The sequence below is a fragment of the Poecilia formosa genome, unplaced genomic scaffold, assembly GCF_000485575.1.
Source record: "Poecilia formosa unplaced genomic scaffold, Poecilia_formosa-5.1.2 Scaffold241, whole genome shotgun sequence".
NCBI lineage: Eukaryota > Metazoa > Chordata > Actinopteri > Cyprinodontiformes > Poeciliidae > Poecilia > Poecilia formosa.
Genome location: NW_006800180.1, coordinates 734878 through 756645, shown reverse-complemented (window position 1 = coordinate 756645; position 21768 = coordinate 734878). Strand labels below are relative to the sequence as shown.

Genomic DNA, 21768 nt, shown 5'->3' with positions numbered 1-21768 from the left:
AAAAAAAAAAAAAAAACAAAGCCGAAAGATCAAATTCTCAAAAACATGTTTTGTAATTACCTTCATAAAAGCAATAAAGTAATTGGGGGAAATCGTACTGATAATTACGAATCCTGGACGGCTCAGTGCTGACATTCCCCGTTGTAATTATTTTAAATAATTACATTTATGTGCATTCTAAACATATCTGGTAGCTAGTGGGAAATGCAACCAATTGTGACCTAAACAACACAAATACTTTCTAAAGAAAACAAATTATTTGCCAAATTTATTTTTATTTTTTTTAAGCCAGCATGAATTTAGCTCCAGGTATAGTCCAATTTATCTGAATGACAGGCAATTCCTTGATGAGCTTATTACAGGATAAATCTGGCCTTAAGTAACCAAACACAATCAAATGGGTGAAAATTCAAACAGCACTTTGGTTTCCCGGGCTCCAATTAGTCCGTTTAATTACCTTTTTATACGGGCCTGCAAACACAACAACTGCAACAACAATGCCCAGACCGAAATCAGGTAAATGGGGCCTTGACATAGACGCCACTTTAGGGGTAATTATACAATTTGTTTGCAGCAGTAGAGTTCCAGCGAGCAGCCAATTACCAGGCAAAGGCTGCACTGCAGAAACCTGTTGATTTAATTAGAAGAGCCGCCACGGCATGGAAGGGGGCTGGGGGGACGGGCGGCAGGCAAACAATTTAATTACGCGCCAGCAGCCCCGGGGCATTGTGGGACACGGGTCTATACCCCTGGGTGTGATTGTAACGCGGGGAGGTGGCATCAAAATCAGCTTTGTGGCTCGGCGCGCATCTGACAAAAGCGAGCTCTCAGCACGTCTAACCCCACGGAGACGAAAACGGACAAATAAAAAACACACAAAAAAAATAAAAGGAAAAAAATCACTCGTTTTTGGGCTTTCACACAGAGAAGTGAAACAGAACTCTACGAGCTCCAAGGGTAAAACAGAGCGTGGTTTTTAGAGGAAAGAAGAAAAAAAAACAGTCTGCATGTCGTTTAATTAATGCTGCAGTGGTCGCTGTTGGTAATTATGGACTCAAACCTGAAGCAAAGGAAATTCAAATAAAGTGCAACTCTTTCTGGACTCACCCACTGCAGGGAAAGGGATGAACCTCTGCACCAAGAGCTTGGTGGTTGGACTTAATCGGTCTGCTTTCTGGATTAAAACATTCAGGCCAACCTGAAGATAAAACACGTGGTAAATCACACGGTTAAGTGTGCAACAAGCAAAAGAAAACACATACTTAGGAACTTTTAAATAAATATTTCAAAGTCCCAAAGCGTTCTAATGAAAAACTAGAACGCCGGCGCAAAAAATAAGTTAAAAAAATAAAAAAAACTTCAGTCTCCAGCCCAGCATGGGGCTGTCACAAGAACGGACGTGTAATTGGAGGGCTCTTGCCCCCCTCCCAGTGTGTCGTTCCTCCCTTCAGACTCCCTGGGATTTTTTTTTTTTTTACCGTGGTTGTCAGGCCTGAGGCCATCAGCCGGAATATGCCCAGCAGGACCAGTAATTGGCTCAGTTTGAGGTCTTTGTCCCCGATGGAGGCCGTCTCATCCAGGCACACAGGAAGACATTATACTTCTACACGATTAAAGCGGTGACATGGAGGTAGGACAAATGAAAACGGTATTTTGAGAGCTGAGTGCGAGGCTTACGTTGATATTTAAGTTTCTTTAAATGACAAACGAGTCAAGGAGATAAATGTGACGCAGAGAAGGAAGCATGTAAGCAATGTCTCAGGAAAATCTTCCTTCTAATAAGTGGATATTAAAGATTTACTAGTAAAAAAATAAAGTAGACTCTTGTCAAATCTTGGTTTTTCACATAATATCTGATGTCTAGTTAAATCTAAATAGAGATGGAGCAAGACGCTGTCCAATAACTGGAATGATTTTCCAGTTATTTTCTGATTTTCACCATGCCTGGACCTAATCAGCGACTGGTTGTTTGGAAACTTAAAACAATCCAATCGATTTTTAGTCAGTGAATGCACCATGCCAAGCTTTACAGCAAAACTCTCCAGCAAAGTTAAAAAATAGAATTTTATGAATATGAGTTAACGTAGCTAGGTAGGGTTAGGGTTACTACACACTCATAGGTGTCAGAATGCACCTTGAAGTTCCTTGCCAGCCACCATATAGAGAAGAAGAAGAAATTCTCCAGAGTGGAAAAAATATTCAAAGTTAGCTTTAACTCTAAGACATGCTGCGTCATGCGTTACCTTTTCTAACCTCATTATATGCAGGTTTGGGACATTTGGAGCTCTTAAGGAAAAGGTTTTCTCCAGGTGGCCTAAGTAATGCTAGCAGCGCTAACAGCTAATATAAGAAGCTAAAGCCGGATGAGAATGTCAACTAAAGAATTCAAATGAAAAAATATTTCAAACTATTTACCTTCACCTCTGCTCCAAATAGAAAAAAATAGGAATTGTCACAGTGGGAAGGGAAGGAAAAGGGTTTTTTGAACACTGTTAGCCATGTTTCTGAACTGGGTAAAAATCATTTCGACAAAATAAAACCAAAGCAGATTGGAACTAAACAATTTGTGATTTTTATGCAATTTGAAATAAATTAAATAACAAAAATTGAGAAACATTTTTTTTAAATAAATTTACTACTAAATACGGTTGTTATTTCTTAAAATAAACTTAAAATCTACAGGACCAATTAAAAGAACTACCCCAATTATTGATGCAATACGGTCTGTAAGTTACATTTTCTTAAATAATAACAGTTTGATATGAAATCCTTATAGTCGCTTAACCTTTTTAGATGATTATTAACTTCATTATTTAAAATATTATTATCTATACCACTACAACTACTAACAAAAACAACAACAAGAGCGCAATAAAGTCAAACACCTTGAACAAGTTGAAATGGATTCATATTTCATTGCATTAGCCTAATCTCACACTCAACACTTTAGTTTTGGTAAAAGGAGAAAAGCATTTGGAGAAAGCCACCAGCTCCATAACTGATGGCAATGGTGTGGAAATACTTTGTACAAACTGCTTAAATTAAAAAAAAAAAAAAAAAAAAAAAAAAAGAACAGGATATATCTTGAATATCTTGATATTATTTCACAAGATACGTTGGTGCTAATAATTGTGCCACCAGTGATGTTTTTTTTTTAATTCCCGACATCAGCTTTCCCCCACCCCAACACAGATTAAATGCATCTAAAAATAAAGGCTGGATTTTTAAAATTAAACCATTCAGAGTGCAAATAAATATGTCTGGGACTGTAAATAGGTATGTGCTATAATTGATCAACAACAACAGAAGTAAAACATGAACTCACAGCGATGGAGACCGCACTGGTCACCGCCCCCAAATAGCCCTGGAAGAATTTGGAGAATGGAGCGGGCTGACGAAAGAGCAGAAGACAAGTTGGAAAAACAACAGCAAAATAATAATAAAAAAAAAGGTTCAGTTCTTATCTCCGGTCAAGTACCTTTGTTGCGTTACGGTTGCTGTAGTTGACACAGGCGTTATGGCTCTGGTTTAACCACTGGAAAGGTGAACAGGTGAAATGAAGGAGAAGCTGATGGTAGACGCAATGCTGACTTCTCAGGGTTCAACACATCTTCTGATTTCTGGCACATTTATGTTTTATTACATATTTGCCTAGTTAAAGTAAAATGTATTGTTTTTAAACTGAGGAAACCATGCTTGATGTGCATCTGAATATAAGTGATAAAATGATGTTCGTTTTGAGAAAAGTACCTGCCAGAAGATGGTTGTCGCCATTGTTTGATTAGGGAGAAGGAGGCCAATAACCTGCAAAAAACATATTTAATTTGTTAAATAAAAAAATACCCAAGCACAACTTCTTTATTTATGCAAAAAAGTTTATTTAAATTTGTTTATTTAAACAAACAAACAAAAAAAAAAAGAAGGTTAATTTTTGATGACTAAAAAACATGTAAACCAAGACTTACCACTGGAGTGCCAAATGGGACAAAACCTATGAAAGACGATCAGTATTATGGCTCTAAAAACTGCATTTATCAAACTTACTGAAACTAATTTCTTCTCACCAATTAGTAAAACATTTAAAAATATTTAATGTCTTATTGATTAGAAATGCAAGTCACATTTTCTAGAATTTCAGGCGCCATTGGGAACATCTGGTTGTTGATCATGTGACTTGTGTGACGTAAAAAAAAAAAAATTGTTTCATTAAAGTTTATCAAGGTAAACCGATTCTGATACGACTGAAACAACCACCTCATCCTAGCATTAAAACTTTTTATTGAAAAACGAGAGTTCTTTCGAAAGTGACGTGTTTCCATTAAGCAAATTTATTTTCAATATGGTCAATGGAAACTCAGATTAAATGAAGAAAACTATAAAAATGGAGTCAGAAAACTCAACACTAAAATGTTAAGTTTCTGCTAACTGTGTTGTTATCATGCAGAGCACTGGCCTGTTTTACAGCTGATTACTTTATCTTCTTCAACCACCCAGCTCTTCATCTCTCACTTACACCCACCTTCGGACTTACAGCAGTCGCCGCACAAAAAATAGATGGGCTTATTTTCACAACCAAAATACTCCTTTTCACTTCTTGAAAAATCCGGAGACACTCTCCGCCACCGCAGGAGAGAGGTTTTAATCAGCCCCCAGCTGAGTGTGACCTTTCCAGGGCCCGAGACAACCCGAAGAGCCCCGTTGAGCCCTGACAGGTCCCAGGGGGAACGACGCCTCCATGTTGGACCACATAACAAGCCCCCCAGATCCCACGTCCCCCACGTCGACTTCCATGCCGAGGCTTTCTACCTGACATCCGAAAGGGCATGAGGATCTTCTCCCCCGTGTCGGGGTGGATGATGGCCTGTAATGAAAGCACAATCAGACGATAATGAGGACAAAATGATTCAGACCACTGTAATTCACAAGAATTACTTCCCAGAAGGGGGAATAATACCACCTTTATTACAGTAGAACCGGTGCCTCCCATGTGCTACAGAGACGCTGCTTGTCATTATCTGCTAACCTGAGATGAACCATTTAGAAAACGTTCTGACCAAATCACCTCACAATCGTAACGTGGGTACAGACGTATCTTTATGACTTTTATTTGATCCGGTTCAGTAGTTAGGATGTGTTCACGCCTGATAGTTCAGTAGACTTGTTTGGATTGGGGAACAAAGTTGAACATTTTGCTATATTTTCTGCGGCTGTCGTTCGCTTTCACACTACACTCAAACCATTTGAAAAAGCTGTTCACCTCCTCGCCTGTGGTGGTGCTGCACCAATAATTGTTGAAGGAAACGACACAGAACTTCTGAACACAACTTCCTTTTTCCACATAATGTAAACAAAAATGGACTAGCATCAGATTTTAGCTGTTGTGGGATTTTTCTTTTGTCTTCGGCAAAATGGCCTGTTTCTTTAGCCAGCGCCAGGCTCACGCTTTGTTTTGGTTGTATTTACCCAGAATGCCCTGTACTTTAGTTCATTTCCTGCTTTTGCAGTGGTCTCATTCATTTGAACAGCAACAGAGTTCACTTCAACTGAACTGAACTGAGGTTTTTAGGTGCACCAGTTAGCTGTTTTGGTCCACATCAGAGTACAATCATGCATTCACACCTCCCCAAACAAACCAGAATAGAAGCAATCAAACTAGAGTTCAATTAAAGCCAAAATTGACTAAACAGGGCTTGTGTGGCTTTGCTGTCACTTCTTTGTATACTTGTGAATAATATTAGCAAATGGCAACTTCAACCAAAATCTCCAGAATTATTTGCCATCTTTCAAAACCTGCTCGTTCTGCCCTGACCAAACGGCACATCAATCTGAATAAAATGTTTTCGTTAACGATTAACCAATCTGAGGCTTTGTGGCAGATTTCCAGTCACCGATTTGGAAAAGCCTCCTTTTCAACTCCCCTGTGATGTGGGGTCGTAGGTCAGGTGTTATTTGAACTTTAAAGGTACTAATCGTTAGCGTTTAGACACGTCGTTCTTGCCCAATGGAGAAAAAGAGGAGATTTTAGATTAAAACGGGCAAATCGCTCATCCAGCCCAGTCGAGTGTAAAATCATCAGGTCTTGATCACCAGTCAGTTTTCTGACTTATTACTCTGAGCCTAATATGATGGGATCATGTAACAAATAAAACTTTGTTCCAGTGTTGTTCCTCTGATATCTGTACAGCACTTCAGAATGCCGTGTATACAACACAGTGTAACAGTGAGCCAAAAGGCTATTAAAAAAAATAAAAAATCAATTCTTACCTGCTTTATTTTCTGGGCTTCCCATAGCTGTTGAAATCAGAGATGAAAATTAAAATTGTCCTCTGGTGTAAACTTTCAAAAGCTGGTTTATGGCTGTCGCTAAAGCTAATAGTTACAGTTCATCATCCACCAAAAGTAAAACTTGAGTTTGTTTTTACACAAATTTTCACACATTATGTTTTCATTTATAGCCATATAGAAATATTTGATAAAAAGACAAGATCTGTGTTTACCTCGGCGTCTGTGACTCCTGGAGGCAGAGTTCCTTGTCTGAAGCTATCGAGCAGCTTAATGCAATCCTGCAGCCGCTTCTGGTGTGACAGAAGGGAGATAAAACGGAAAGCTACACTTACTCAACAAGTCTCATCAAAATCTTTGAGCAGATTTTCAGACGACAAATATTTTCTACTGAATGGTAATGAGCTTTTTTTGTTGTTGTGTTACAATCTAATGATATGCAAACACAAACCTAGAAGTTGCTACCATCAACCTTGGTATATGTTAGCATACAGCATCTGGCAAAACTAATTCATACACCTTCAACTTTCAAACATTTTTGACACTTTAAAAGCAAAAATGTCTGGGCTTTGAGTGGAACAGTGCGAGATGTGGATGCAGGACAATAAATACACATGAGTATTGATTACATTAAGATTATTTTTGACAACCCTAGTGCTGATAAAGCTGTCTGTGGCAGATGAGCTCACGTTCATTTGAATCACAGCCGTCACTCATCACAGCAGCCGGGCTGAGGCTGCCTCCTGCAGGGCTCCAGAGTGAAAGCTCACACTTTTTTTTTATGTACTTTTAGGAGCATTTTTACTATAATGTACTTTTTACTTTTACTTGAGTATTTTTATTATGAAGTATCCGAGTAATATTTCTGGATTTTCTACCCACTGAATGAAAAGCAAACATATTTTAACCAAAAATTCACCAGACACAGACACACACCTGTTAAACTTCCACAAGTTTAATATTGAGAGAAACATATATGGAAAATATATTTTGCTTGATTTAGTTATTTCTTATTACTTCTATGAATTATTGTCAATGTTGTCCTTTTCCACTTACCCTGAATATTTTGATCCACCTGATGATGTCATTTTTAAATATTAAATGATCATTTCATCAGTTCCTAGGTACTTGAGTAAACTTTTTACCAAATACTTTTTTACTCTCACTTGAGTAATTTCTTGGACAGCTACTTTTTACTTTTACTTGAGCAAAAACATACTGACGTAGCGCTACTTTTACGTGAGTATAAGTAAGTGAGTGGGGACTGTGAGTTTTCATGGGCGGCAAATGATAAAAGAATAAAACGACAACAAAAAAAGATTTCATTTCACAATATTTCATTGTGGAAGTTAAAAGAGCAACACCTCAATTTTTAATTCATTATTAATGTAAAATTGTGAATGTAAAAAATGAAATATGTCTAAAGGACAACTGGCTATGGTTTCTGGGCCAGTGGATGTAGAGACCAGTGAAACTAGTGAAGACTTATTATACAGGTTCATAAAAAAAAAAAAACAACAAAAAAAAACAATTGGAATATGCAGACTTTTTATCACTCAGAAAGCAGAGTTCATATTTTACATTTATTCATTGCTGAGTGAAATATTTCAAGCCTTTAGTTAAATAATAAAAACCCAAAATGAAGTGTCTTAAAAAAAGTAATATTGTGAAAAAAGGATTGGAAACAAACGATTGATTGTTCAGAGGTTGATTTTTGTAAATTGGATCGGCATAGGTCGATACTTACGAAGCCCCCCAGGGGACATGGGGAATTTTTTTTCACTGAGGCTCTATAAGAGCAATATGAATGAAATAAGTAATTATTGATATGACAGGAGCAGCGGCTTTGACACCTGGTGGTGGGCGTGTCGATGTGGGAGTGACGTCATCAAATATGAATGGGAAGGTGACGCTGCTGGCTGTGTGTGTATGAGGAAGTGGGTGAGCTGGGTGGTCAGTCCTCGCAAAGTTTGGAGCATGATAATAAAAATTCAAAAAAATCAATAATTGTGACAGAACAAAGAAGAGGTTAGGAGTTGATTGATACACGGACAGATGAGATTCCCCGAGTTAATCCAGTNAATTGGAATATGCAGACTTTTTATCACTCAGAAAGCAGAGCTCATATTTTACATTTATTCATTGCCGAGTGAAATATTTCAAGCCTTTAGTTAAATAATAAAAACCCAAAATTAAATGTCTTAAAAAATGTAATATTGTGAAAAAAGTTAAATATTGGAAACAAACGACTGGTTGTTCAGAGATTGATTTTTGTAAATCGGACAGTTCTGCCCACACCTGTACACAAAATCAGGCTTCAGTTTAGCACCAGACCGAGAGACGTTTGGACTTTTACAAATGTGGACTGACTCTTATAAAGTTAATTTTTACAGGTCAGAATTTATAATCAACTTCCCCCTGAAAACATCGAGTCCTATGAAGCCGAGTACCTCTGACACGAAGAGTGTGCTGGGGTCGATCACATCCAGGAAGTGACGGAATCTCCCACGAAACGTGTCCTGAGAGAAAGAAAAATCATAAATTGTTTTTATAGCATTTTTTATAGCTTAAATGCAATTTAAATTGTTTCCTAAAAGATGTTGTACATTTAACAGCTCTACATGAATTACACAAAACCTATTCTTTCACAAGTTAGCAAGAGAACAAAAAAATCTAGAACTTTCCAAAGACTTTACGTATTTTTCGCTGAAACGCAGGCAGCCGAACAGATTCCGGATTGTTTCTCTCGACAAAACAGCCAGAGATTTTCCAGCTGTCTCTTCCCTCTGGTAAACAGCGACATTACGGCTCGCCAGCTGTTTGAACGCTCCAGGTGGAGCCTCCTCATTACAGCCGCTGGCAAACTGTTTCCCATCTTCGTCTTTTAGAGGCCCAAATCCGCATCGCGCCGAACGCAATTAAGCCCTTTAATGACGGTGCCAGGAATACCTTTCAATCATTAATTCATAGGCGAGCAGAAGGAATCGCTCCTTCCCCCCATCCCTCCGCCTCCTTCACTTGGGTTTAATTACACTAACTGTTAATTTGGACAGAAATCTGCTATTTGACTCATCGCTACGTCTCGTCACTTAATGAACATATGGATGGTTGTCAAAAACATGGCACGAGGGGGGGACGGCTTTTTCAAATCTGTTCAATTAGATTATTCACCGATTATTTAAATGGCTCAGTTTGAGCCGACTCTCAGAGTTAGTTTTAAAAAAAAGAAGACTTTTTTTTTTCTTTATTCCAAAGGTGTTGCGCTGTCATGTTGAATCCCACCAATCACCTAATACTTCCTGCGCTTCAAAATGCTGAAGCTAATGCTAATTTATGCACATTAGCCAAAACAGTACAACATGTTGGTCATTTTTATCTATTTATTTTAATATGTAGCGTGCCTATGTATGAACATTTTTAAGAAATGTTAACATTTTTGCGTTAAATCTTTTACAAGTCAGTACAAAAGAGTTTAAAAAGGTTTTTTTGTTGCCCTTATGTAATATTCTAATATTAAATATCTGCTGTGAGAAGAAACAGAAATAAAACTTGAACACATCTAGCTACTGCTTTTGAAATAAATAACAATAATAAACATTTTAAATGTCAGTCTTTATTGAATATGATTATGCAATGGTTAAGATGATCAAATTTTGGAAACAATTCAGCCATTTAATCTCTCTTTTTTTTTCTTTTTTTTCTTTTTTTTTGCAAGCTCGTGCTTGTACGCTGCCCATCCGGTTTGTACAGTAAGATATCAAATAGCACCCTGGGGGATGCCTCGCGCTGAAATAAAATCAGCAATTAATTATTTAGATGACGTCACGTCCTCTCTCGCTCTATTCAAAGCCGTTTTCTTCTTTAATCATATACACCTTACTTTTAAAAAGAGACATTTGTCTTTCAACACATTTAGACTCCCTGTTTCTGTTTTGGACTGGGTTTTCTTCAGCCTTGCCAACGCGGTAAGCAGGAGCTAAACTGTTCCGCGCAGCAACACGCTCCAAATATTAATCATGGCCATTTAAAAGCAGCTTCTTTAAATAAATAAATAAATAAATAAATAAATAAATAAATAAATACAAGCGTCTGCACCCGAATCGAGTTGAGACCTTAATGTGTGCGTCTACAGAGTCCTGAGCTCAGCATGAAAGTTTGTGCTGCGTTTAGAGTCACGGCTAAAATAAATGTACCTGGTTGAAACGAGACTTTCCGTACTGGAACGGTGGGTAGTCAGACATGCTGCCGGACAACACAACTCTCCTCCTTATTGCTCAAGTTTAGCAACTTCTTCTTTTTTGTTTTTTTCTCTCCCCGACCACTTTTGCCGTCTTGCGCTGCACTGCAAAAACACTCAGCTGTCTTCCCACGTTGCATTGTGGGCAATGTAGTAATGCCAAGCTGGCGCACGCATGTAGGCCGTGAAATGCTTTCTATATGTGACTACATTTCCCAGGAAGCTGTGCTTTGTTTTATAGTTTTGCAAAAAAAAGTTTATAGCAAGACAGTGACCTTGAACATTGTGAAAGATGGTCTTTACTATCAGTAATTCAAACATTTTATCACGTAAAGTACTTTGAACTGCTTTATGTGCTAAATATGTCAAATAAACTTGACATATTTAAGAGGCAACAAAATATTTGCCCATTGTTCAGAATTTAAATTGAATCTAAAATAGGGCTAAAACAATCAATCATTTTAATTGTGATGAATCGATTTTTGAAAAAAAAAAGTCTACTAATTTAGTAACAATTAATCGTTAACTACAGTATACAGATTCAAAAAGGGATATTTTCTGAAAATAAAACACATTCAGAGCAGTAATTAAGCCAAAACTGTACAAAATAAATATACACTTTGGACTAAAGATAAAAAAAAAACTCCTCAAGTAGCACAGTTTTATCTTCACCCAGAACAAAGGAATGACATGTTATTGCATTTTAGGCAATAAAATGTTTATTTTTCTTGTTTCAAAATGGAGTTGAATTGTTTATCTGCATCTTTTAGTGTATTTTCAATATTGTATAAAAATGTCTTAAATGGTTAAATGAGGAATCTGTATCATTTTAGTCGATTAAGTGATTAATCGTCAGATATGTTTTATCACTGTGTTGCTGAAACAAATGACTTTACCCACTGGGAAATGATTGCAAAAGTCCAATCCATCTACCAACAAAAGATAAAATACTAGTTACCTCTTTAACATCTCTGTCACTTTGATTAAAAAACAAACTTTTGATGAACTGGAATGACAGGCAGGACTCTGGTCTGATTTTAAAGAGGAAATGTAGCCCTCTGGTGGAGATTTAGCCTGTTTTGAGCTCATGAGAAAATATAATGGCATCTGTCTTGAATGTGGCCTTTTAATGTGACAGGAAAAAATCCTTCTTGGGTTGATTATAACTGTAACCTGGACTCATAAATGTGCACAGCCTTTAATTCTTTCTGAATGCATCTTCTGATTCAAAACCATAAATCCATCTTCTCTGGGAAATTATCAAATATTCAATCAATACTTTGAAAATAAACTCCTAATCTGAGAACATATTTCATCTGTATCTCGTAGTCGCAAGTCTTCAATTGTCCTCTAATAGCTTTAAAAACAAAAACCCAGAAAATGTTTATATTCTGGCTTATTTTAAAGTTTGATTACAAATGCAAGTCTCAGAATTTTTTTCCAAGGAGCAATTACACTGAGTAATATTCTTCGAGATCATTTTTATTTTATTTACATTGGGAAATGTGTGTTTCTTGTTTTTTTGTTTTTTATCATTTTTCAAAGGGGAAAAAATATCCAAGTCTTTTTGGGCAAAAGGTTTATGTTTTCCTTCAATTTAAAATCCAAAAACTGAAGTAATGTGATGTTTTGTTATATATATATATATATATATATATATATATATATATATATATATATATATCATGTATTAGACAGTAGGTATCAGCTAAAGGACATAAATCAGCAAATGTCAGGAACTAATTAAACTGAATCGAAACATTATATAAACTTATGCAATATAGTTAATGCTCCATTATTTACGTCATCGATTTTCCATGTAACACAAGAGTGTCCACAATGTGGCCCAGGGCTCATTTGAGGCCGACTGAGTCACAGTGGACACTTTTTTAAAAAGAAAAAGGTTTTTCTCTTTTATTGACCATGATTTTGGTTACATTTTAACTTCGCAGTAAATAGACTCATCCGCCCTCTACATTCATTAAACTTGGCCAAATACAGCAAGAGGAGAGCCACATCCTGTTCTTGTTCAGTCTAAAGAATGTTTCTAGTCCAAAAATGAAAACAACTGACCAGGGAATTGTTTGCCTTTCTTTTGATAATATAATCACAAGACACTTTTGTATGTTTTGGATCAACAACAATTTACAGGTTTTCTTTCTACTACGATTGACGTAGATTTAAAGTCTTTCATTTCTAGTATATGATCAAACAGATACATGTGACAAGAAACACGTTTTTCCATTTTTATTTCCTGAAAACAAGGTTGCAATTAGTGGCCAGCCGATAAACTGGCCTCGTTTTCATCATGTCAGCGTTTTTTAAAGATCGGTGATCGGCCCAAAAACGGCAATTGGTGCAGCCGAGTTTTACATTTTTCTAAATTTGACCACTTTGGCTCTCGTGGCAAAAAAAATGGATACCTAATACATCTGAATAATACACGTCACATTCAGAGTGACATTGACACCAGTGGTTCCAAACTGGTGAGGAGTGGAGCAGGAACGATCCCGACTCCATCGACACCAAAAGGAAATGACCACAAAAGACACGGTGGGCAGGAAACACAAAATACTCTTTATTAAATATACAAAATTTGTGAAACAGAATTGCATCACGGATTGTAAACGTTCCAGTCTTACACTGAGCACATTCTGCCAGCTTCACACCCGAGGACAAAACACAGTCGATTCAAAAGGTAAATAAAAACCTCGCCAAATGGAAGACATGAAAGAGAATGCTTATTCCCGCTCTCTGCGAGCGCCAAATCACCTCTTCTATGTTTCTATAGTCATCTGCACTCTTCATATTGCGACCGCCCAGCTGAACGGATGTGACGACATACGTGTAATTTTTTTTTCTTTTTTTAAATGTTTGATGCTTTGAGCTCGATGGCGAATCATCGTCAAGGTGTGGAAGGAAGGTCTAGTGCTTAACCACAGAGCGATTAGAAAAGTGCAATACGGCGTGAAGTCGATCTAACTATACCGATATCACAAAGACGGGTACAGCAGAGTTATTCTTCTGAAGATTAAGTAGTGCAAGAACATCCACGAATGCTGTTTGAGGTGGCATCATATCAGAATACTTTATGGTGTATCAATCAGCTCTAAATGTTAAGTTTCAAGGCTGTGTGTTAATGATTTTGTTTCCTTATGTTTTTTTGTTGTTTTTGGCATGTCACAGTAAATCGCTGCTAATACTCATTTTTTATTTGTATGCATACAGTTGATTCTTGTGCTAAACGATATCACAAAGCGCAATAATTAGAGATTCGATAACTTTCTTTCAGCAAACGGATGGCTTTGAGTCCGCCCGAACGCAAAATACAATTAAGTGCTAGCCTAATGAACATCGAAGGAAAACAAACTCAAAAAACAAAAGTAAGGCAGCGTTTGGCAATTTAATACGCATACACGCTGAAAAATGCGGTCCCTTTGTGGCAACTCATGTGTCAGCAACACACGCATGTGAGGAAGCAAGACGGAAGATACCGATACTGTCGCCACCTGAATCGGTTAGCTTATAACGCTGAGCGTCGGAGGGGAAGGGAGCTAGCTAGCTAAAAACAAACAGCACTTATCCTGTGTTCGAAACATGAAACCTATATTCATACACCTGTTGGTTTTATTAAGAACACTTGAACATTCAGGTCCGTTCTCAATGATGTGAAAGGGTCAAATGCTAACCCCGTCTCATTTGGTTTGCACGTTTTAAAGAAGAAAAAAAAACAACGAGTATTAGCATTTGCTGCTAACAGGCAACATTTCGCAGCATCTGGGAAAAAAATGAGGGAGTCAAACGAAAGAAGCAATTTTTCTTACACTGACAAACTTATTTAGCATGAATTCTGAAAATACACTCAGACATACAGAACTTTATCATATTTTTGTCAAATTTCAATACCAAACTTCGTTGCATTTCTCTGGGATTTAACAGACAGGAAGGCATCCTCGACGAGGAGTGGAAAAGAAAATGATGCATGGTTTTTAAAATTGTATCCCAATTTTTAAAAATAATCTACAATGTGTGGCACACATTTACTTCAGCCCCTCAGAACTCGGTTACCTGTAAATAAAATCCAGTGCTATCGACATTAAGCTAACTGAACCAAAAACAAGAAAGCTGATCAAGGTCATGCTAAATAAACTACAATCCTGCAATACAAATGCATGCCACACTTTTTATGCATATTAAAACATAAACCATGTTTCATTTTCCTCTCCCCTCACACTTGTGAACTATTTTGCGTTGTTCTCTCATACAACACAACAAAGTTTGCATTTGCAACGTGACAAACAGAAAAAGTTCAAGGCTTATGAATGTATCTGTAAAGCTCTGTATTTGGCTGATTTCTCTTCCCTTCCTTCCATTCTTGCCTGTAGTTGACATATTTGTCGGTCAAGCCTTGACTTGCAGGGTGACTGTGACTTCCCCGCCGTGCTGCGTTATCCCTCAGTTACAATTTGCTGCTGTGCGAGTGCAGTGAAGGCGGGGGGATTCTCTTCAAGTGCATTCCAACCATCTTATAGAAAGGTTGGATAAACAGTCGATTTATGAAAATAAAACCCAAAACCTGCTGATGCCTCATGTCAGAAATGTCAGAAATCCTCTCTCCTGTTCTCTTCCGCATGACAAACACAACACCTTCCAGTTTTAAGCGTCAAAACGTCGTAAGAAATGTGCAAGCACTTTCTAGGCACACGAGGAAACAGACATCTTCCACCCTTAAGATGAGGAGATCAGTCTGAAAGCCATGAAAATGCCCCCGCGCTGATCTGACAGTTTGTTTGTAACTGGACAAAAGAAAAAAAAAATAAATAAATAAACACTTTAAATTCCCATTTTAGGAACATTTTGTGACAACAGAGGCGCTAAGCGCGGTGAAGAAAGAGGATTCGCATCAGGATGCCAGACTGGCAGCGCCTGGGTTTGGAACCCTCCACCAGGCTCTGGGAGCCTGACGACAACCTGAGGACGCGCTACATTCAGAACCACTGGAGACAAACCCGCCACCGCCACTGCCGAGGAAACAGAACGGAGAGGGGGGCGAGGGGGAAGCATGCCAGCTAGAAAACATCACCTCGACACCTCTGGGTGCCTAAATATCTGTATCAAAAAGGACAGCGTAGCAGTGACTAAAACAGAGAGCTGTTGTGGAGGTTTTCGAGTGAACACGTGAACTAGAAGGTCAGTCATTTGTTGATTTTTTTTTTTTTTTTGTCTGTTTTCATTTGAACTTGGGGCGCACTTGTAGCAGCGTTGGCTTCTGCTCCATGATTCGCACTAGGAGAGTGTCGATGTAGTCCTCCAGGTCTCGGACCTGAGGCTTCAGCTTCTTCAGTTCCACCTCCCGCTTGGCCAGCAACAGTTTCTGACGCTCGAACTCGGCCCTCTGCCCCTCCAGCTCGGCCTCGCGCTGCACCAGCAGGGCCACCAGCTCGCTGTGGGTCAGGTGGTAGTATGAGCCCGCTCCTTCCGTCAGAGACTGAGGACAGACAGACACAGAGCGAGGCCGGTTTTTAAACTGACCTAAAAATTAATAACTGAGGCACAAAAAAAGGAGCTCAGGTTCAGAAGAATAGTTCAGAATTAAATTGGAAAAGAAAAGAGAACCAAGTACTATTTTTATTCCATTTTATGTACATGAGCTACTTTGCGTTGGGCTATCATATAAAATAAATTAAAGTCTGCAGTTTAAACGGACAAATTGTGAAGGGATGTGGACAACAGAGATGCACCGACAACTTGGCAGACCAAGAAGTTGACCTGATTTTGGAAGTTTGGCTGATATGAGAAAATAAAATGTTTGCGTTTAAATGTGACAAAAGGTGAAGGGTTATGAACAGTAGGGCTGAGCCGATAAATTGGACAGCCAAGAAATCAACCCGATTTCCTTAGTTTTGGGAGACTGGCTGATCAGTTACATGAGAAACTGATCTGATCCACCCATTTTATCTACCTCCACTAAGTTCATTAAAATTAGCCACTTTTGCTCTGACAGAGGGCTGACTGACAGATCCACCCACCAGGTATAGTCAGGACAATAGTCACCCCACTGTTGCCAACTTAGCGACTTTGTCCCAATATTTAGCAACATTTCACACAAAAAGAAAAATCGGTATCGACCAAAATCAGAACTGGTAGGCCAGGCATTTGAAGAACTACAATCAGTGCACCTCTAGTAAATACTTTGTCAAGGTTTGTATTGATTGTTGCAGCAGCAGTAAATGAAAAGAAATCCAAATTTGCAAGGCCATCAACCACATTGGATAATGGCCTCTTATCCATTCATTTTTTCCTACCTTCTTCCTGTCTGCCTCCTGCTCGATCTGGCTGCTCCTCCCCGGATGGATGGTGGACTTCAGCTTCTCCAGGCCGGTGGCCAGCACTGACCGCTTCTCCTCAGCCAGCATGGCAGTGGTCAGGGGCTTCACTGGGTGGGGGCTTCAACAACAACAACAAAAAAAAAAACCCAAACACACAGTGAGCCATTCACATTGTTCCAACACCGACCTGACTCCCAACCTGGAGCCTGATGAGCTGCCCAGCTACAACTCTGGTGGTCATAGTGGAGGTCTTATATTTATAACAACAGGTGAAAGAAAAGAAACCTTAATCTTAGCTTTTATTGTGAAATGTACGTAACTTCCTTTGGAACAATATCTTCCTCTGGAAACAATGGCCGTGTTTGGAAACTGTGGCTTCCTTTCTGAGCACAAACAAACACATACCGGCTCTCCAATATCGTAGTATGAAGAAACATATGAGACAATGTCTTCATAAAAGCACAGGAAGACAGTTTCCTGTGTCAATGACCTACATGCAGCAAACCATCACTATTTGACGGCCTTTAGTGCAATCGATGCAAGATTAATCCTTATTAAAGCCCAGTTTAATTCTTTTTTTTTGCCCTCCAATATGACACCAGACATTAAGGAATCCAAACCAACATTATACTTCATTCTGATTAAGATCAATGTAGGGTAAACAGGTGTAAAAGTGGTGAAAATTAATCCTGAAATGAATGATGTAATTGTATGCATAGATGTAATCATGAAGAAGAATTGTGTTAAGAGTGTTATTACCCCAAGCTGAAAAGGAAATGACAAAACAACACCTTTTCCTCATGTAAAAAGCTTGATTTCTGGTTGATGTATTGGCTGTGTGAGAACACTGGTTGTCCCCGAGGAGAGGGAGGTGTTCTGCATGTGTGTGTGTGTGTGTGTGTGTGTGCGTGTGTGTGTGTGTGTGTGTGTGTTGGAACGGAGAATAAGCGTGGTAGGCCTGAAGGTAAAATAATAACTGCTAATTGGCCCGAGGCTTTAGTTTCTCCCTCTCCTGTTACCACAGGACACGCAGATTAAACCTGCAGAAGAGTCCTGTTAACACCAGTGGAAGTCTACGCGTTTCAACAAAAGCGACAAAACGCGGAGGATCACACCACAAAGAAGAAGAAGACCCCCCCCGAGAGTCAGCACAGGAAAGAAGCAAGGCAGAAGCAGAGGAGGAAGTACGAGAAGACAAGGAAGAAATCCCTTTTCCACCTTTTCACCCAGCACTGAGCACGTGCGACCTCACCTGCTCGGCTGATCGGCCGCTTGCCGCCGCTCGGTTGCGTCCGGCTCTGGCGTGGTGCCGGGCTCTGAGCCGGGTGGCTCTGTCGCCGAAATGGTTGCGAGGGGAGAGAGGGCAGAGAACGCTACATGGAAGCTACTGCTTTCAGGAATTAGAGAAGGAGCAAATGTGTTAGGGAAAGGGAAGACAGGGTCTAGCTGAGCGAAGGAGGATTCCTGTATTGCGCAGGGATCGCTCCCGAAAGAGGACGGGAGAAGTTGGTCAAAGGCAGGTGCTAGCGTGCCCTCGGAAAGAGAGCGCTGCAGCGCGGCATGCTGCCCCTGTGGAGGCTGTAAGAAGATGTCATCCTGATTTCCCTCCCCTATATCACTGTGGATCTTTGGAGTAGAGCTGTTGTCTGGAGGAGGAGCAGGCAGAACCTGCAATCCATCGCCCCCTGTGAGGCCTGTCTCCAGGTTCACCAAGTTGCCTTGATCCCCCTGGAGGAAGTCTCCAAATATTTCATTGTGGTTGACCTCAATGTTTGATGACTGGGATAGATTTGTATGACCCATTGTCAAAAGATCATCAGGGACGGCCTGAATGTCGCTCATCTCGCCACGGAGAGTTGAGTTAGCCGAGAATAGCGTTTCATTCAGCTCTGACCCGTTGGAGAATGAGTGAGAATCACAGGTTAGGTAGTCCTGCGAGTCAGCGCTGAAATAATGGCTCTGGCGTGAAGTGCTGCTACTCTGTTCAGGCGTCTGTATGTTCAACCAAGTGCTGTCAAAGTCCTGACCAGGACTGCTTGCAAGGTGACTGACATTGAGGTATTCATCAAAAATCCCAAATTCCACATGAGAATAAGGGCGAACTTTCTGCTCCTCTGAACCAGTGTTCTCATTGGTCACATCCAACAAATCCTGCTTGACCTCGGGGGAAGAGATTATGACAGGTACCGATGGTAGTGTGGAAGAGAATTCATCATCTGAAGAAGCAGGCATCAATTCTTCTGTGGCACTGTTCTTAGAACGAGCGTTAAAATCCTCCGAAGGAGCAATCAAGCAATCATTGCTTGATTGCTGAGACACAACAGACGTCGGCTGTAGTGTCGGCAACAGATCAGGGTTCAGATCAGGAGTTTTAGGTGTTTGACTACCTCCAGGTTCACTTTCTGCTTCCTTTTCCGATGTCGTTAGAGAAAGAGGCTGAAACGAGTCCTCAAAAAAGTTCCAACCAACCATTTCAACATGACTATCCTTTGGTTGATCGACAGTTTTATGTGAATCATCAATCAAAAACTGATCAATGGACTTGTCAGCGATGGCGTTTCCAGACTCTGAGGTCTTTACGGTTTTTCCAGCAGTCGAGTCGGAGGAATTCTTGAAGCGAAGGACGGTGCTTTCCGCTTCCTCAGAGGACGACACAGAGAATTTCTCAGATTGAGATGAAAAACAGGAGAGCCCGTCTTCTTCTGTCGAACTACCGAGGCCCGACGAGCTGGGGTCTGGAGAGCTGCTGCTGTTGTTGTTGTTGAGTTGTGCAGATGAGGTGTGAAAAGGAGCAGTATTGATATTAGTGTGCGTAAAATCATTAGTAGTGTTGCTGTCCCGTTCGGTCACAATGAAGTCAGTCGGTTCAGGGGAGTTAGTAGGAGTGTTTAACGTCGAGTCATCGCTGTCAAAGCTTCTGTGTTCTGGGATTGTTTCAAGGAATTGTGGAAAGTGGTCGAAGTGAAGTGCGTTGTTGTTCCTCATCTGAATAGGAACTGAAAGTTCACTGGATAAAAATCTGCCCCCAGGCTGATCATAGAGAACGTCATTAACATTTGTTTGCTCGTTTGCATCTGCGACTCTTTGTAATTCACCTTTACTGCGGTCGTGTTCCAGTGGATGGTCATCGACTGTGTTTTGTTGTGTTCTGCTTTCCATGGCGAGCTCCTCGGGAGACTGCAGTCTGCCAGCTGCAAACGCCTCAAATGACTCGTTCCACTCCGAGTCCAGGTTACGCTCCTCAGCAGACAGAAAGGGGTTTGACGACTTCTTGGTTAAATGTTCTTTATTTTCTAAGGGAACTGGAGGGAGAGGTCTCTCAACAGGTTGGTCTTTGGCATCAGCCGAGTCCTCTACTGTCGGGTCGTCTTGCATCAAGTCAGGATTACTTGACTGTGGAAAGAGGTCAGTTATTGGGGGCCGGGAGCTGGAAAGATAAGGCAAAGGAGGCAGCGGTGACTTCAGTGTCTGGTTAGTTAACATATCTGTAAAGAAGGGGTTGTGCTGTAAGCGGGAGTAGAAAGGGTTGCACTGGAATATGGGAGGCGGTGCGGTCTGTGAACGGGAAAAGGGGTTAGTGTGGTGCAGTGCGGAAACCAAAGAGGTAGGATCAACGGGGAAACCCGGGGGGTGGTGACTAAGTGGAAGAGGTGGTGGGTGGGGGTCAGTGCTTGGCTCTAACTTAGTGGAGACCACCAGGCTGTGAAAAGAAGGACACACAGTCCCCTCAATTAGTCAGGCTTGTTCACATTGCTCAACGTAAGCTTGCAAAAAGCATTTGGCTCAAGTCACAATTTAAAGGCATACTATGCAGAGTCTGACCCATTGGCAAAAACCAGATTGTTTATTAGAGGATAAAAGATGTTATTTCAGTGGTTTACCTTAGATCTGATGGTTTGTTCTGAAATCGATTTCATTAAATAAATAAATAAAAACAAAGCAAGCTGCCATAGTGCCGCATTCAAAGACAATAGAAACTCAGTGGATGATGTAAAATGTTTCTCTAAAAAAGAAAACTACAAAAGTGGACACACTGTAGAGCTCCTTAAAAGCTACTCTTAACCTTTGAACTATTTCATGCCCCAACCAGAAACTCTAACACTTTTCATTGAGATTATATCAGACAGGCTAATGTAATCTAGTTATAGATGAAGTGGGATGAAAATGACAGTTTTCACACAAAAAAATTATAAAAATCTAAAATGAACTTGTAAATACAGTAAAAATAGTCCACCTTTGTGCCATTTAGTCTTAGTATACAACACATCCAGTTGTTCTGTGAAGGCCTTAGTGGTTTATTAAAGTGCACAAACTGCATCAAGAAGAAAAAAGTAAGAATGCAGTTGTGAATAAGCAGGATTATGTCATGAAATCAATCGACATGGTCGTCCATCTGAAGCGTCAGGAGACGGGAACCTCTCAAAATAATTAAAAAATTTCTATTCGTATTTTATTAAAATCAAGAAATATTTGTGCCCTTCTTAGTAATAAGTGGAATTAATAAAAAAACAAATGGAGCAAACCTTTTCCTAACACCACATTTCTCCACCCTGTTTGGAGAACCAAGACTCCAAACATAACACCACAGTTTCAATGACATGATTGAGATCAAGGTATTTTTATGCACTAAAATGGTCCAGTCAAAGTTCAGACTCAAATTGAATTGATGATTTGTGGCAGCAGTTTACTGAATGCGACTGAGTTTGAATTGTCTCTAAAACAGAGACATATTCAAAAAGACTTGAAGGCGTTATTTTAGTAAAAGGTGGTTTTAAAAAGTATTACTACAATGAGGCCAAAATATAAATGCAGGCCACACTAGTCAGATTTTAAATTGTTAAAATTTTTAAAAACAACATCTCTTATGGGTTTTTTTCCCCTACATTGTATTAGATTACATCACATGAAATCCCAATAGAT

The 21768-nt window shown here is 39.6% G+C and overlaps 2 protein-coding genes across 5 annotated transcripts in view; both read right to left on the bottom strand.

The window, feature by feature from the left end:
* sfxn5a (sideroflexin 5a) overlaps window positions 1-10660 on the bottom strand; it is a 20436-nt gene extending 9776 nt beyond the window's left edge. Inside the window, exons 1-10 of the mRNA XM_007569534.2 lie at window positions 10476-10660; window positions 8733-8801; window positions 6498-6575; window positions 6265-6291; window positions 4807-4861; window positions 3966-3991; window positions 3751-3804; window positions 3479-3535; window positions 3326-3391; window positions 1108-1198 (exon numbers count right to left, since the gene is read on the bottom strand). Coding sequence (XP_007569596.1) covers window positions 1108-1198; window positions 3326-3391; window positions 3479-3535; window positions 3751-3804; window positions 3966-3991; window positions 4807-4861; window positions 6265-6291; window positions 6498-6575; window positions 8733-8801; window positions 10476-10523 — 571 coding nt within the window. The 5' untranslated portion in view covers window positions 10524-10660. The remainder of the gene's footprint in view (window positions 1-1107; window positions 1199-3325; window positions 3392-3478; window positions 3536-3750; window positions 3805-3965; window positions 3992-4806; window positions 4862-6264; window positions 6292-6497; window positions 6576-8732; window positions 8802-10475) is intronic.
* A 2416-nt stretch (window positions 10661-13076) lies between these two features.
* The window catches only part of rab11fip5a (RAB11 family interacting protein 5a (class I)), a 31307-nt gene continuing 22615 nt past the window's right edge, over window positions 13077-21768 (bottom strand). Inside the window, exons 4-6 of one of the 4 annotated variants that reach the window (XM_007569530.2) lie at window positions 18101-20548; window positions 16825-16966; window positions 13077-16007 (exon numbers count right to left, since the gene is read on the bottom strand). In XM_007569530.2, coding sequence (XP_007569592.1) covers window positions 15750-16007; window positions 16825-16966; window positions 18101-20548 — 2848 coding nt within the window. In that variant the 3' untranslated portion in view covers window positions 13077-15749. The remainder of the gene's footprint in view (window positions 16008-16824; window positions 16967-18100; window positions 20549-21768) is intronic. The other 3 variants (XM_007569531.2, XM_016680428.1, XM_007569533.2) reach the window with 3 other exon arrangements.